The sequence below is a fragment of the Perognathus longimembris genome, chromosome 2, assembly GCF_023159225.1.
Source record: "Perognathus longimembris pacificus isolate PPM17 chromosome 2, ASM2315922v1, whole genome shotgun sequence".
Taxonomy (NCBI): Eukaryota; Metazoa; Chordata; class Mammalia; order Rodentia; family Heteromyidae; genus Perognathus; species Perognathus longimembris.
This window is the reverse complement of record NC_063162.1, coordinates 147,772,927-147,786,355: the sequence shown is the minus strand read 5'-3', so window position 1 is coordinate 147,786,355 and position 13,429 is coordinate 147,772,927. Positions and strand designations below refer to the sequence as shown.

Genomic DNA, 13,429 nt, shown 5'->3' with positions numbered 1-13,429 from the left:
CCAATCTCTGCTTTCCAAGTAGCAAGTATTATGAAGCTTGGGCTATGGTGGATGACCTATGTAAGCTTTTAAAGACAGTTCACTATAGAGAGAATGTCAAAGTTGTCAAGAAAATTAACTAATATTTACTGTAAGCCTCTCCAGCTAGATACACATCTAATGGTCATGCGGCATGATAATACACACACACACACACACACACACACACACACACACACTTCAGTGCAGAGAACCTATAACTCATATCTGCCTAGTGACTTCCTGTAAGGAACATCGGCTTCTCCATTGCTGCCTCCTCTAGACTTGATCTTGACGGCTTTTGCAGGACAAGACATAATCACATCTTATTTTATTCTCTCTAGACCCCTCGCACTCTTTGTACAAATGCTTTCAAAATAAAGAGCTACCCTGTAATTCTTTCCTACCCATTTTACTTCTTTTCATTTTCGAATTCATTCTAAGTGTGACTTTTGGATGGCTTTGAACTCTCTTGGCTTGTGAGATGATTCACAGTGTTTTGTTGTTGAACAATATGCTTTAATAAGTTATGTGAGAAATACATATTTGTGCATTTTTGAGCATGAAATACAGCTAAGCAGAGAGGAGACTCTAATTGACTACACATAACTCTTCATTAATTTGTGATAAAATGATTTTAATGAGGAGTGGTCCTATGGGGTGCTGTGCATTGGCGGATAGATGTTGTGGTGTATGATGTGTGTGCATGCTTTTGTATTTGGATTCACACTGGCAAGTCACCCTACATTTCCTCTCACTCATGGATCTCAGTTTAATTTCTTTACCCTCTGTCTTATCATATCAAATCTGTAATTTCCTCAGAACATTACCATGTATCATCTATGTAATGGGAATGTTGTGATTCAAAATGCTAATATCAACTTCAATGTCTGGTTTATATGTTTATTTACATTCTTCCATGAGGAATCTGCCTTGAGAAGATGCTTTGTTAGAGCAAATTTGAACGAATGGCAGATTTTCAGGGATGTTTTTTAAATAAAAACTATTTACCCCTTGAAATACTTTACACAGAAAAGCTCTTGAAATACATTTCAAAGAAAAATATGTGCAAATCATGTGAGAAACACTGTGTACCCTTTATTCTGATTCTCTCATAATTAATTTCTCCCTAGATGCTACTCATTACTACAGTGATATGATTATTGCTGGATGCACCCACCAATCTCACATATGTGGTATTGTACTATAGCATGTACTTACTCCACATTAACACACATTCACATATTCTTCCTTCTGCCTGATCCCATTCTCCATTGATGTTTTATGAGAATCCTCATCCCCAGTACTGTTTTATGTGTTCTGCTTATTATCGATGTAAATATTTTCAAGACTGCTTCAAAATATGTATGTTTTTATTTGGTTTTTACACAAAAGTTAAAATATATTCAAAATTCTTTGCACTGTTTTTCTCACTAAACAATATATGCAGCGAATTGACACCGAATGATAGAGTTATTGCTATTATGTGCTTTTAGTTTTTGTTATGATTATTTGTGGTCATTTTGCAAATATAACCGAGTTTAATCAACCTAACTCCCATATTTATTCATAAAGATAGGTTGAGATATTTTATCGACACGTATTCAGTCTAAAAATTATAACTGGTACACATATGTTTTCATATTATTAGAACTATACCTTTAGGAGAAATTTCTGGAATTGGTATGTTAATAATAAATGCATTTGTAGTTGGGTTAGTTATTGCTAAGTCCTTCCATTTTATGTTTTCACCAGGAGATTACGAGAATGTTATTTCCCCACCTCCTTGCCAAAAGAATATATATTTAATCTTGTAGGCTTTACAAACCTGATGGGTGATAAAAAGTAATTCTTTGTAGGTTTATGTTTTATTTTTAAAATTTTTTTTAACGTGAAAACAATTTTAGTTGGGCGCCAGTGGCTTGCACCTGTAATCCTAGCTAATCAGGAAGCTGAAATCTGAGGATTGTGGTTCAAAGCCAGCCAGGACAGGCTAGTCCCTGAAACTCCTATTTGTAGTTAGCCACCAGAAAAAAGAGAAGTAGAACTATGGTGCAAGTAGTGTAGCTCCAGCCTCGAACAGAAAAGCTAAGGGATACTCCCCAGTCCCTGAGTTCAAGTCCCACTACTAGCATACACACACACACACACACACACACACACACACACACACTACACCACACAGTACACACACACACTCATAAAATAACATTTTAAAATATAATTTTTGTAGAACCTCTATTTAGGATGACTCCCTCATGATTCTATAGTTCCTCAATTTTACTGGGGAGAAAAACGTACACATAGACCTTTAGTCTGGCTCTATAAACAATTATAGCACTGCGTTGACAATTCCACAGTGTATCACACAGATGAATGCATTCAGGCGTTCATCTCACAGGTTGAACAAAACACATGGGTAGGTGTAGCTGTAGAGGGGTTTACTTGGCTGTCCTTAGGCAGACCCCCCCAGTGCAATCTGACTATGCACACTCATCAGCTTTCAAGGGAGTGACCTGAACAGTCTGGCATGAAATATTTTGTATATGTTTTCTTAACCAGCAAGTAAATATTGCACTATATCTGTGCCCATAGCTTCAGCCTGAGTAGATCTGTATTCATTGGATCCACCCTGGATTTCCATCAAGATTGAACCAGCTCCCCCTCACCTGGCAAAGTGATGCTACCTGTGGCTGAAGCCCTTAGCTTTGCTTTCCCCTCGGGCTCACTGGCTTTTCTCCTGCAATCGTCCTTGCAACGAGACAGCAATTCTGATCACTTTCAGACTCTTCCTTTCTTATTCCCACAGGACGACCTCAATTCCAAGTTTGATTAAGTTTTTCTTTTCCTTTCTTTTCTTCTCTGTTTATTTTCTTTTTGTCAGTTGTGGGGCTTCAATTCAGGGCCTGGGCACTATCCCTGAGGATTTGGGGGTTTTTTTGTTTTTGTTTTTTTCCTTAAGGCTAGCACTCTTCTATGTTGAATCATGACTCTGTTTGTAGATTTCAGTTGGTTTAGTGGCCATGAGGATGTCATGGTCTTTTCCTGCCTGGGCTGGCTTTGGATGGTCATCTTCAGATCCCAGCCTCCTGAGTAGCCAGGATTACAGGTGTGAGCTACCAGCACCCAGCTGATTAACTTGTTTTTAACCCTTGCAATTGCAATTTAACACATAGAGGAGAATGAAATTAACACATAGCTTGCTGCATTTTCACAAATGTAGGAAGCACTTAGCTTATGTTCAATAATTGGTGCCCCACCCCCAACCTCTCTTTGTATCCCTTTTCAGCCTTGAACTTCCAATAGAAGGAACCACAACCATTATTTCTGTGTTTGCATTCACACAAATGGACATAAGGAGCACAACATGTGATCTCGTCTGTAAAGTACCTTCTCTCCACAGACATCATGAAGATATATCTATTCTGAATACCAGCAATCAGACTGAAGACTATCTCACACACCTGTGCGTGTTTAGTATTAGCCCCTGGATCATTCGACTCAGTGTCCCCGAGCTGCATCCATGGCTGAACAGAAGACCAGCCTTGCTCATCACAGAATTCCTGAGCTTCCCATAGGTTTCCCCACACGTGTTTCTACACATGGTTTTGTTGACCACCTAACTTTTCCTTCCCACTGATGTAGGGGTGTTAAACATTAGTCAATACAATTAGATAAATGAAAATTATAAAAATAAGCATCACTGTTTTATTACACATTGTGTAACTAAGCATATATGCATATTCAAATGCTCACTAAATTGTATAATTCCACCAATCTGCCAACATCTTTCAGGAACTCATCATAATAGTTGACAGAAGAAGTGCTTATGAGGTCAGTACTCAATGAACAGTAGTTGGTATATGTAATGGTGTCTGATCTTACTTAAAATATCAAATTAGATCTATTGAGAGAGATTTTATTTTACCAAATAGCTACTTTTTTAAGATTTCAGGGAAGATTACTAGTTAAATTTTAGTTAGGGCTGAATACGTCGCTCTCTCTCTCTCTCTCTCTCTCTCTGTATATGTGTGCCTATTTGTGTGTAAATACAGGTATGTTTATTTTATTGTATTGTGTTCACCCAACTCTAAGCATAAAGTATATCCAGATAATATTACTCTTGGTTTTTTATTTTAAATTTTAAAACAAAAAGCATACATTTAATGCTTAATTCAGTTAGAGCCGAATACAATTATCCTATCTACTACAATTCTCAGAATAAAAATGTCATAGGAATTTAATTATATGCTGACCTTCTTGTTTAATAAGTCATGTCCAAACCCATCATAAATCCCTACTTGTGTCACAAGTTCACCATATTTTAAAGAGACAGAATCTTGTCTTATAGACTTTATGTTGTTGTTGGTGTTCTGATATCACAACATAATTTAGCTGTGCTGAATGAAAATAGTCCAAATAACTTTGTGATCAATTTCAGCCTTTTTCTGTTGCTTTGGGCTATAATACACAGCTCTCTTTTCCAATTTGTGTACTGAAACAGAGCTACAAAACACACCAACCAAAGACAGTCACTGTGTGTGTGGGGGGAATGCACAATGGCATTACTTAGTGCTTAAGATCAGAAGTGTCATAGCTTTTGTGAAATGAGAAGAAAGTGTTAGCCAGCTCCAAAGGATCCTGAGAAGACTGACTAATGAAAACTGTCACTTTTAATAGGTGCTATTATAATCCAAATGGAATTAGCAATTACCTCTCAAAATTCAATAGAAGAAAACTGTTTCAGTCTGGTGTGTGTGTGTGTGTGTGTGTGTGTGTGTGTGTGTGTGTGTGTGTGTGTGTGTGTAGGGGGGCGCTCTTTTCTTTGCTGGTAGGAGCCATGTCTGCAGCTGTTAGCATACAGGTTCTCCACAGCCTGGTTTTAAATAACAAGATGGCACAAAGAATTATGTGATATGGATAATATCAGCTGGTGCTTTATCCAGAATAAAGTACTGTGTGATAATTTCGAAGGCCAGGGATAAAGTATGTATGGAGGGGAGGGGTTTGTTTTGTTTATTGACTAGCTGGCAAAAAATAATTCTGAAAATACTTCCTTGATATTTTCCAGTGATGACAGAGAACCTTAGCTAAATAGTCATAAATTAATCTTCCAAGATTTCACCATGAATATTTCTTTGTTCTTCCTTCTTCCTAACCATACACAACACATTAGAAGCTCAATGGCAAGAGCTCAGAATTATCAGTCTGCACACTAGAATACACAAGGGGGCTGTTTTTAAGGCTAATAGGTGAGGTACACCCTAGAGATTCCCCCTTAATTGCCAGCCTCCTAAGGATTTAAACCGTTCTCCTATACTATGCTGACAGGGCTCTATAGCCAAGAATCACTGATCATTCTTTGTCACTTAGGGAATTTTTCTAAAGTGTTATAGGAAGCTGTGAGACATCTGGCCAGGAATAAGGAAAGTGTTATACTAAACTAATCTACACAGGACAAGGATGTGACCAGGGGAAAGTGCTGATGGCTCATACCTGTTAGCCTAGCTACTTAGGAGGCTGAGATCTGAGGGTCATAGTTCTAATCCAGTCCAGGAAAGGAAAGAGACTCTTATCTCCAACTAAAGAGCAAAAGCTAGAAATAGAGCTGTGAAAAGCTAAGGGACAATGCCTCATTATTCACACACACACACACACACACACACAGAATTTTCTCCAATGTACATTAAGGTAAATCTTTTATATCTCTTTTGTACAAGTAAGAAAACTAAGGGACATCAATGTTGATGGTTATGTCGAACACACCCCAATAGTAAGTGTACATACAGTAAGTTAGGAACAGAGCTTTGATATTTGATTTCTAGCTCCAGTCAGACCCTAGATTATCTTTTTCTATAAATATTATGCCTAAATTCAATGCTGTTTTCATTTAGTCAAACTGAGTCATTATAATGATGATACCGCTTCTAGAACCAAGGTAGGTATTTGGTACCGTGGTGACAAATGGAGTTGATCTGTATGGATGTGAGGCTCAGGTGTAGTAGGGAGCGCATCCTTGTACATGGCATACCTCAGTTCAGTGGTGGGCATCACAGAGATGAAAACGTGTGTGGATCTGAGGCTCAGGTATAGTAGGGAATGCATCCTTGCACAGGAGTGTACCTCAGTACAGTGGTGGTCATCACAGAGATGCAAAAGTGCCCTGTGAGAAGACACCAACACCAACCAAAGCTCTCTGAAAGTCAGATGTTTACACTGTGCTATTTAAACATAGCTGACTTAAAAAAGCATGATTCTCCCTTCTTTTCCACCTAAAAGGTCATCCTTTCATTTGTTTGCCTCTCAAAAAGCAAGAAAGGCATGGGGACTTGTAGAGTCCCACTCTCCCTGGTTAACTAGTTTAGTCAAAGTTTCAGCTGGTCGGGAAGGCTCCTGGCTCCCCTTCTCTCCACCACAGCTCTTGATCTGCTTAGCCAACCGTGTTGAGCCAACACCTTCCACCATGTTGCACGAGATAGCGTTCCTCTCCATTCCCCCAAACAACTGGTACAAGCCTCTCCTGATCAGGATCCATCATCATACAATATCCTCACAGCTTTAGGTATTTGTGGTTCACATTTATTGTTGGGTATTTATCTGCTTGTTTATCTCTAAGCCACTGTGAGGAGTCCTGCTCAGTAAGTACTGGTTTACAAAAGGTCATTCTCTTGTCTTGATCAAGGCATTTGCAATCGGCACTGGGATTCCCAGTTCTAATTCTATCATAGCGTGTGGAGACACACGGGCCAATTCCACTTTTTCCTTCTCAGGCCTGCTCCTGAAGTAATGGAAGGAACACACTGTATTGTAAACTACATATGAATCCCTTGTAAACATTCTCAAACTGTGTGGGGTATGCTGGGGATTTTCTGCAAGTCTAACAAGCTCCCGTGTGGCGTGGAGCCGCTGATACACACACCATGCTTTGAGTGGCAGACACTACACTCAGAAGGCCCTCTGGCAACCTCAACTGCGGATTTCAACTTCCAAGGTAATAGCATGCACACCATCCCAGCTCAAGGCTAGCATTTTTAATCCTGTTCAGGGGTGTGTTTAACTCGTGTTTTTAAATGATCCCATAGGCAGGGAAGAATACGATGGATAAATCTAGCTTACTTATTTTTCATCAAACTCTGAAGTTATGGAGTCAGGTAACAAAGCTAACTCGAATGGAAACATGGTAGTCATATTTAGACATCTAAATAAAAATCTATTTGTATGACAATATATATGACTCAGTGACACTTAATGACTCTTTGACTTAAGTGGTGTAAATTAAATTCATCTTCCCAGTAATACTTAAAAATGAGTTATGCACAGAGAAGTCCAGATAAAATATACCGCACATACCAATATGCTCATAGGGAAAAACTATTGTACACATATAAAATACTAACTTAATGCACCTAGAAATTCCATATTTTTGAAATTTAGTAATAAATGAATAATTAATTTTTATGAGGCTTGTTTCTCAACTCTTTGCCTGAAATATTAATTTAACACCACATACCATTGAAGTACAAAAGGTGAATTTTTATCCATCTTATTTTACAGTTGAGAAAATTTAGTTAGAGAAGAATTTAAAACTCTTCACAAAGTCAGATCTAAGTGCATAAAATTATAATGTGTAGCCTGAGCAGCCCAATTCTAAGCTCACCATTCAACCACCATTTTCCCTGCCTGTCTGCAGATTGCTGCCCACAGGAATATAGTCCAGCCTGTTTGATTTCCCTATTTAGAAATCCTCTCAGCTTCATGAAGTTGTCCTTAAGCAAAGAGCAGACACATGTCTTAAGTAAGGAAGCTGCCCTCTCGCTTAAAATCTTCATTGGTACCCATTTACCACCATATCATGTAAATTTGCATGGACCTAGAGTTAGCTTAGTCCATACCTGATTTAGTAAGAAAATAACATTAGCACCTCCATTATACAAATTGGATACAAAATCAAATGCCCAATCTTCTTGGTAAGAACCTTTCTTTCCAAGTCTTCTGAAAACATATTGATGTATTTTTGGTGCCAGTCCTTGGGCTTAATTCAGGACTCAGAGCTGGCCGTGAGGTTTTGTTGCACAAAGCTGGAATTCTACTACTTGAGTTACACCCAACTTTCAGGCTTTTGGTGGTGAATTGGATGTTAAGAGTATTCTGGATTTGCTTGCTAGGCTGGCTTCAAATTCTGGTCTTCAGAGCTCAGCCTTTGAGTAGTTAGTATTACAGGCCTGTGAAACCTGGCCTGTACTCAGATGTACTTTAACATTATATCAATATCAATAGATCTATCTATCTATCTATCTATCTATCTATCTACATTCCATTTCACCTAATAGGTGAAAATGCACTAGAGGATAAAGAATTGTTTATTTGACTGCGTTTAGAAAATAAGTTCATATAATTTTTCTTCACAGAACAATATATTGAAAATCATATTCAAAATCACTAATAACATGTTATTATCATAGTTCTTTCTTAAAGGAAACTATGAACGCAAAACCAGTGTTCTTTGAATGGTTCTACACAGAGTAAATGTTGGATATCTCAGAAACTGACACAAGAAGAAACCTTGTTACCTCTTAAAGTGAGGCTCTTACCTTACAAATGAATCCTTGGAAAAATGATCAAAATTCAGTAGTACAGTCATTACATTACATGTAAAAGGATCTGGAAAAATCTACCCAACTTCTTAAAATTCATGAAACTTTAAAACTATCACCCAGCCTAAGAGAGGTGTAAACAGGAAAAAAAATCTATTTCACGGAAATAAAAAGCTTATTTTAAGTTCGCTTGGAAATTGTGTTCTCCTATGTAAGTCCTAAAGACTTTTTTTTGGTCTCATTTATATCAAAAATCACTTTAGAAGGTATTTAATGTGAATCATTCCCATATGTTTTATTGTTCAATAAGCTATCTGTAACTTTATTTTGAATACGCATGCCTGGTACTTTTTCCAAATAACTGACTGTAGCAGTCACACATGTGTAAGATAAACAAGGAAGAGTAAGTCTCATTGATGCGTGAAAGAGTTGCATTAATACATTAAGTGAAGTAGAAGCTGTTATCTCATGGAAGGTACATGATTGAGCCTCCCTGATGGTTTCCTTTCTGAGTTTCATGCACACAGAACAATCTCATGTTTGTTTGAGAGATTAAATACACTATTGAACTGAGAAAGAGAGACATTCATATTTTACATTTACAATAACAACAGATTTTCTTAAGTGATTTGGAATATTAGAGCAAGAGCTCTAACAAATGTTTGAAAAGATAGGACACAGTAATCCATTCATATTTAAACAATGCCTCTTCCATGGACCTTAGTCAGGGCCCTGCCTGGAGCAAACCATCTACCAGCGTATTTGGACATGCTCTTCCACTTGTTCACTTGGAAAATATGTCAGAAATTTGCCCAGATTCTACTTCCTGTTCTAAGTCACATTTCCTCCATGAGCAAATATGGTCAGATATTTACAATTATGAATAAGAGTAAATGGAGGCACACTGAATCCGGAAAGGCTTTGGAAGGGATGGAAACACTCTGAAAAAAAATCACCATTACAGACCATTCTCACTGAAAGAATATTCTGTATGTGATTTGTGGAATTCTTCTCTAATTGGTAACACAAGTGTTTCCAAGTAGGCATTGCCTGCAATGTTTCTTATGTAATCTCGGCTGTACCTTTTTTTGGTATTCTTTGCCAGATTAAGATTTTCAGGTTTGGAGAAATGTCATGTGTTCAAGTTTGTAAAGAAATAAAAAGAAAGAAAGACCAGGTCCAGTGGGTCTTGCCTGAAATTCTAGCTCAAGGGGCTGAGATCCGAAGATCACATCTCAGAGCCAGCCTGCGTAGGGAAGTCTATGAGACTTTCATGTCCATGTAACCAGAAGTGAACTGTGGCTCAAGTAGTGGAACACTACCAGCCTGGAGCAAATAGAGTAGGGAGAGTGCAGAGGTTCTAAGCTCATATCCCAGTAATTGGCACACACACACACACACAAAGACCTAAAACAACAACAATAAATGGTTTCTCAGGTTCTCAGTACTTATAGAAATCAGTAGAAAGGGCAATCTCAAAACTATATCCACTTGCAAATTTTAACTGTCAAATCTTTTCACCTTAACTGAAGGTATTCCTCAGAAAGCGATCTCATCTTTGTCAGAATATTCTTTTTAAAACCAACTTACAAGACAGTGCTTTCTAGTAGATGAAAATGAAATCTAACATTGAATTACCACCTTTTCTTTTTTTCTTTTGTGCCAGTCCTTGGGATTGGACCCTTGGCCTGGGATCTATTACCAAGCTTCTTTGTGAGTCACACCACACCACCAATCGTCTTTTTTCGGAATAGCTTATTGGAGACAAGGGTCTCACAGACTTTACTGCCTGGCCTGTTTTCGAGCTGTGATCCTCAGATCTCAACCTCCCGAGTAATTAGGATTAAAGGTGTGAGCTACCAGCACTATGCTGGTATGAATTACCACTTTTAATGAAGGATAGTGTAAGTCATATTTTTGTGGATATTGTAGATGTTAAATTTTAATCACTTTGTGCTTAATAATACAGAGCTTTAAAGTACTGAAGAACTGTCAGAAGTTAATGAACTTTATTCCTTTAGAATGCATCACAGCAATGAACAATTTTTTGTGTTAGTAAGGATTAAAACATTAATACCACAGAGGACTAAAAATATAATAGATTCACTATGGCAGGCATATTGGCACTTAACTGTATTTTGCAATATTTATACTGCACCTCAAACTTGTTTTGATTTTTAAAATTTCATAATTAGTACTCAGTTCAGTTTCTTCTAGAAATAGTCACTGCCACCGCTCATCACACAGAATACTAATTTTAATGAGAAACATGGGATGTAAAAGCAGAAATAAATAAGACCAGAAAGGTGGAAGATGATAGAAACACATCTTGTTATAGCATGAGAGCACTATACATAAGTCCAACCCTGCTTCACAATGTGTCAGAACAAACTGACATTCCTGAATCAACTATGAGATTATTATATACCAGATTATGATTTTTTAAAGTGAAGACCAGAAATCCAGAAGTCATGACCTTCAGACCGAGGAATAATCTTTCTGCATGCTACTCTAGGCTAAGGTTAGAAGTTACAGAAGGTCAGAGAACACGGGGGCTTTACTGGGAGGCTGTTCGATTCAAACCTTGATTATTATTCCCAGAGAGTTGGTTGGTCTATTGTTTGGTTGGCTGATTACTTCGTCTCTCTGTGTCTGTGTCTTTCTTTCCTAGACTACGCGGAAGACAGTTTCTAATTTTCTGTTTAAACTGTTTTCCTGGAGACTGGAACCAATCTAAAATATGGTCCTCAAAGTTGACCATATGGAAAGAATCACCTGGAAAGCTTAAAAAATCCCAACGTACCTGCTATACTTTAAAACAATTAAACACAAATCTGTGGGTTGGGACACAAGCAACCATATGTTCCAAAACTCTGCAGATGAATCCATTGTCTATCCAGCCTTGAGAGTCACTTGTATAAATTATGCCTGAGGCGCAAATCATTTTAATCGAAGATGATTTCCACAAAGAGGCATTTCCTCTACTTCTCACTTCCTAAGTTACACACTCTAGTACATCAACATTCTTCAGTACAATTATAGCTTGAGAAGTGTTATTTCTAAAATACTAGTTGGAAAGACACCTGTCTTATTACTGTGGTGAAATATCCTTATTTCACATGATATTACTATCATTAGACCCTGCTGGAAAAATGATCAGTCACACTACAAATTCTAAAGTAGAGACTCACTAAAATTACTTGGAATGTTCTAGAAATATCTAGTAGTCTAATACTGTGAAGGATACAACTTTAAAAGTGAATAGTTTCTTATTGTCCTTAGCCTTTTCCCCTTCACCATTCACTTTGACTTTTTGCTTAATATGACTAGATTTATTTCATTTTGGTAATAGTTCTTTTAAAAAGTCAAACTAACCTAGACATCAAATATAATATTAAATGATGTACTCAAATGTGAAATTTACATACAGCTGTCCAATAGAATTGAGACAATTTACCAGCACATGAATAAGAGTTTGTTTCCCTTCACAGTTAAAGAATAAACTTAAGTCTGTAATAAGGATTTGAAATATTATTCCACTAGGAAAACTTTATTTTATTAGCAAATATCACTGATCTTACTTATCAAACTCTTTTCTACCTAATAAATATTTTATTCCATCTGAAGATGTCTGGCTCATCATTGAATGTACTTTTTGTTGGCAAATTATTTATCTCATAGTGCATATATGGGCATATAAGTTCTCTAAAACTTCAGGTGATACAACTGCTTAGACTAGATTGCAATCTATCACTCTAAGCAATGGAAAGTTATCACAGTCTAAGAAAAATGTACTCAAAACATAATACTAAGTAAATAATATTTCAATGGCTTGGATAGATAAATATTGGCAGCTGTAGGTAGCTAGAAGAATGAGGAATGGGAGGACATGGGTATTTTACCATGGAAGTGTCTGCCTACTGTCAAATATTTGCACCTCAATTCTGTCATTTTGTCATTTACTTCTGACAGAGACTCACCCAGATGTTCCCATCTTGATGATAAGGCTTCCAGTTCCTGCCTGTGTCACTGTAGAGCACCCGGTACTGAGTCACCCAGTCGGAGCTGCTGTATCTCCCTTGGGTTGCTATGGCGCTGAGCTGCTTCCGATGGCCAAAGTCAACTTGAAGCCATTGATAATGGTCACTGTCAGATGGGGACCATCCCCCGGCACCTGGAGTGGGCAGAAGCAAGAGAGGAACATGAATAGTTCAAGTTGAACTTGTACACTTGAAAATGGATTCTTCTACATACCTTAATTGGCCTTGTCAGTGCTGTATTTTTTCTGATGTATTATGAAGTGTCCTTTATAGGAGCCATTGGGACTTCAACTAATATTCTTCCAGCTGGGTAACATTGATTCTTTAACCTCTTTATGGTGTAATTATGTGCTCATTTTCTCCTGAGCAAATGTCTTCATAATTCCTCAATTAGATCTTATTAGCACATGTCAAAGTCTAATTGGCTGAGGGTTGATCAATTTACCATGAACTCCAGCTAAAATCACCAGAAAAAATATGTAACTCATTCCTTTCCCTCACATAAGATTTTATTTTGTCGAAACTTATAAATGAAGTAAAAACAAACCAATTACACACAACTTTAAAATATATTTTGTTCCAGAAGTTCAGAGTGTAAAAATTATTAGCACTGTACTTCTTAAAATAAAGGTTAATCTTACATTAAGGTCTGAACTCAGGAGAAGTACATAGGAATTCAAGCAGTGTTTATCAACTAAGAAAAAATAGAGCCAATGTCTCCTGATAACCATAATTCTAAGAAAATAATTTGAGTTACTACAATGGAACATCTTTTGG

General features: G+C 37.3%; 1 protein-coding gene across 1 annotated transcript in view; it reads right to left on the bottom strand.

Moving 5' to 3' along the window:
- Positions 1-13,429, bottom strand: part of Cntnap2 (contactin associated protein 2) — a 1,597,185-nt gene that overhangs the window by 1,107,382 nt on the left and 476,374 nt on the right. The window contains exon 3 of the mRNA XM_048340407.1: positions 12,593-12,786. Coding sequence (XP_048196364.1) covers positions 12,593-12,786 — 194 coding nt within the window. The remainder of the gene's footprint in view (positions 1-12,592; positions 12,787-13,429) is intronic.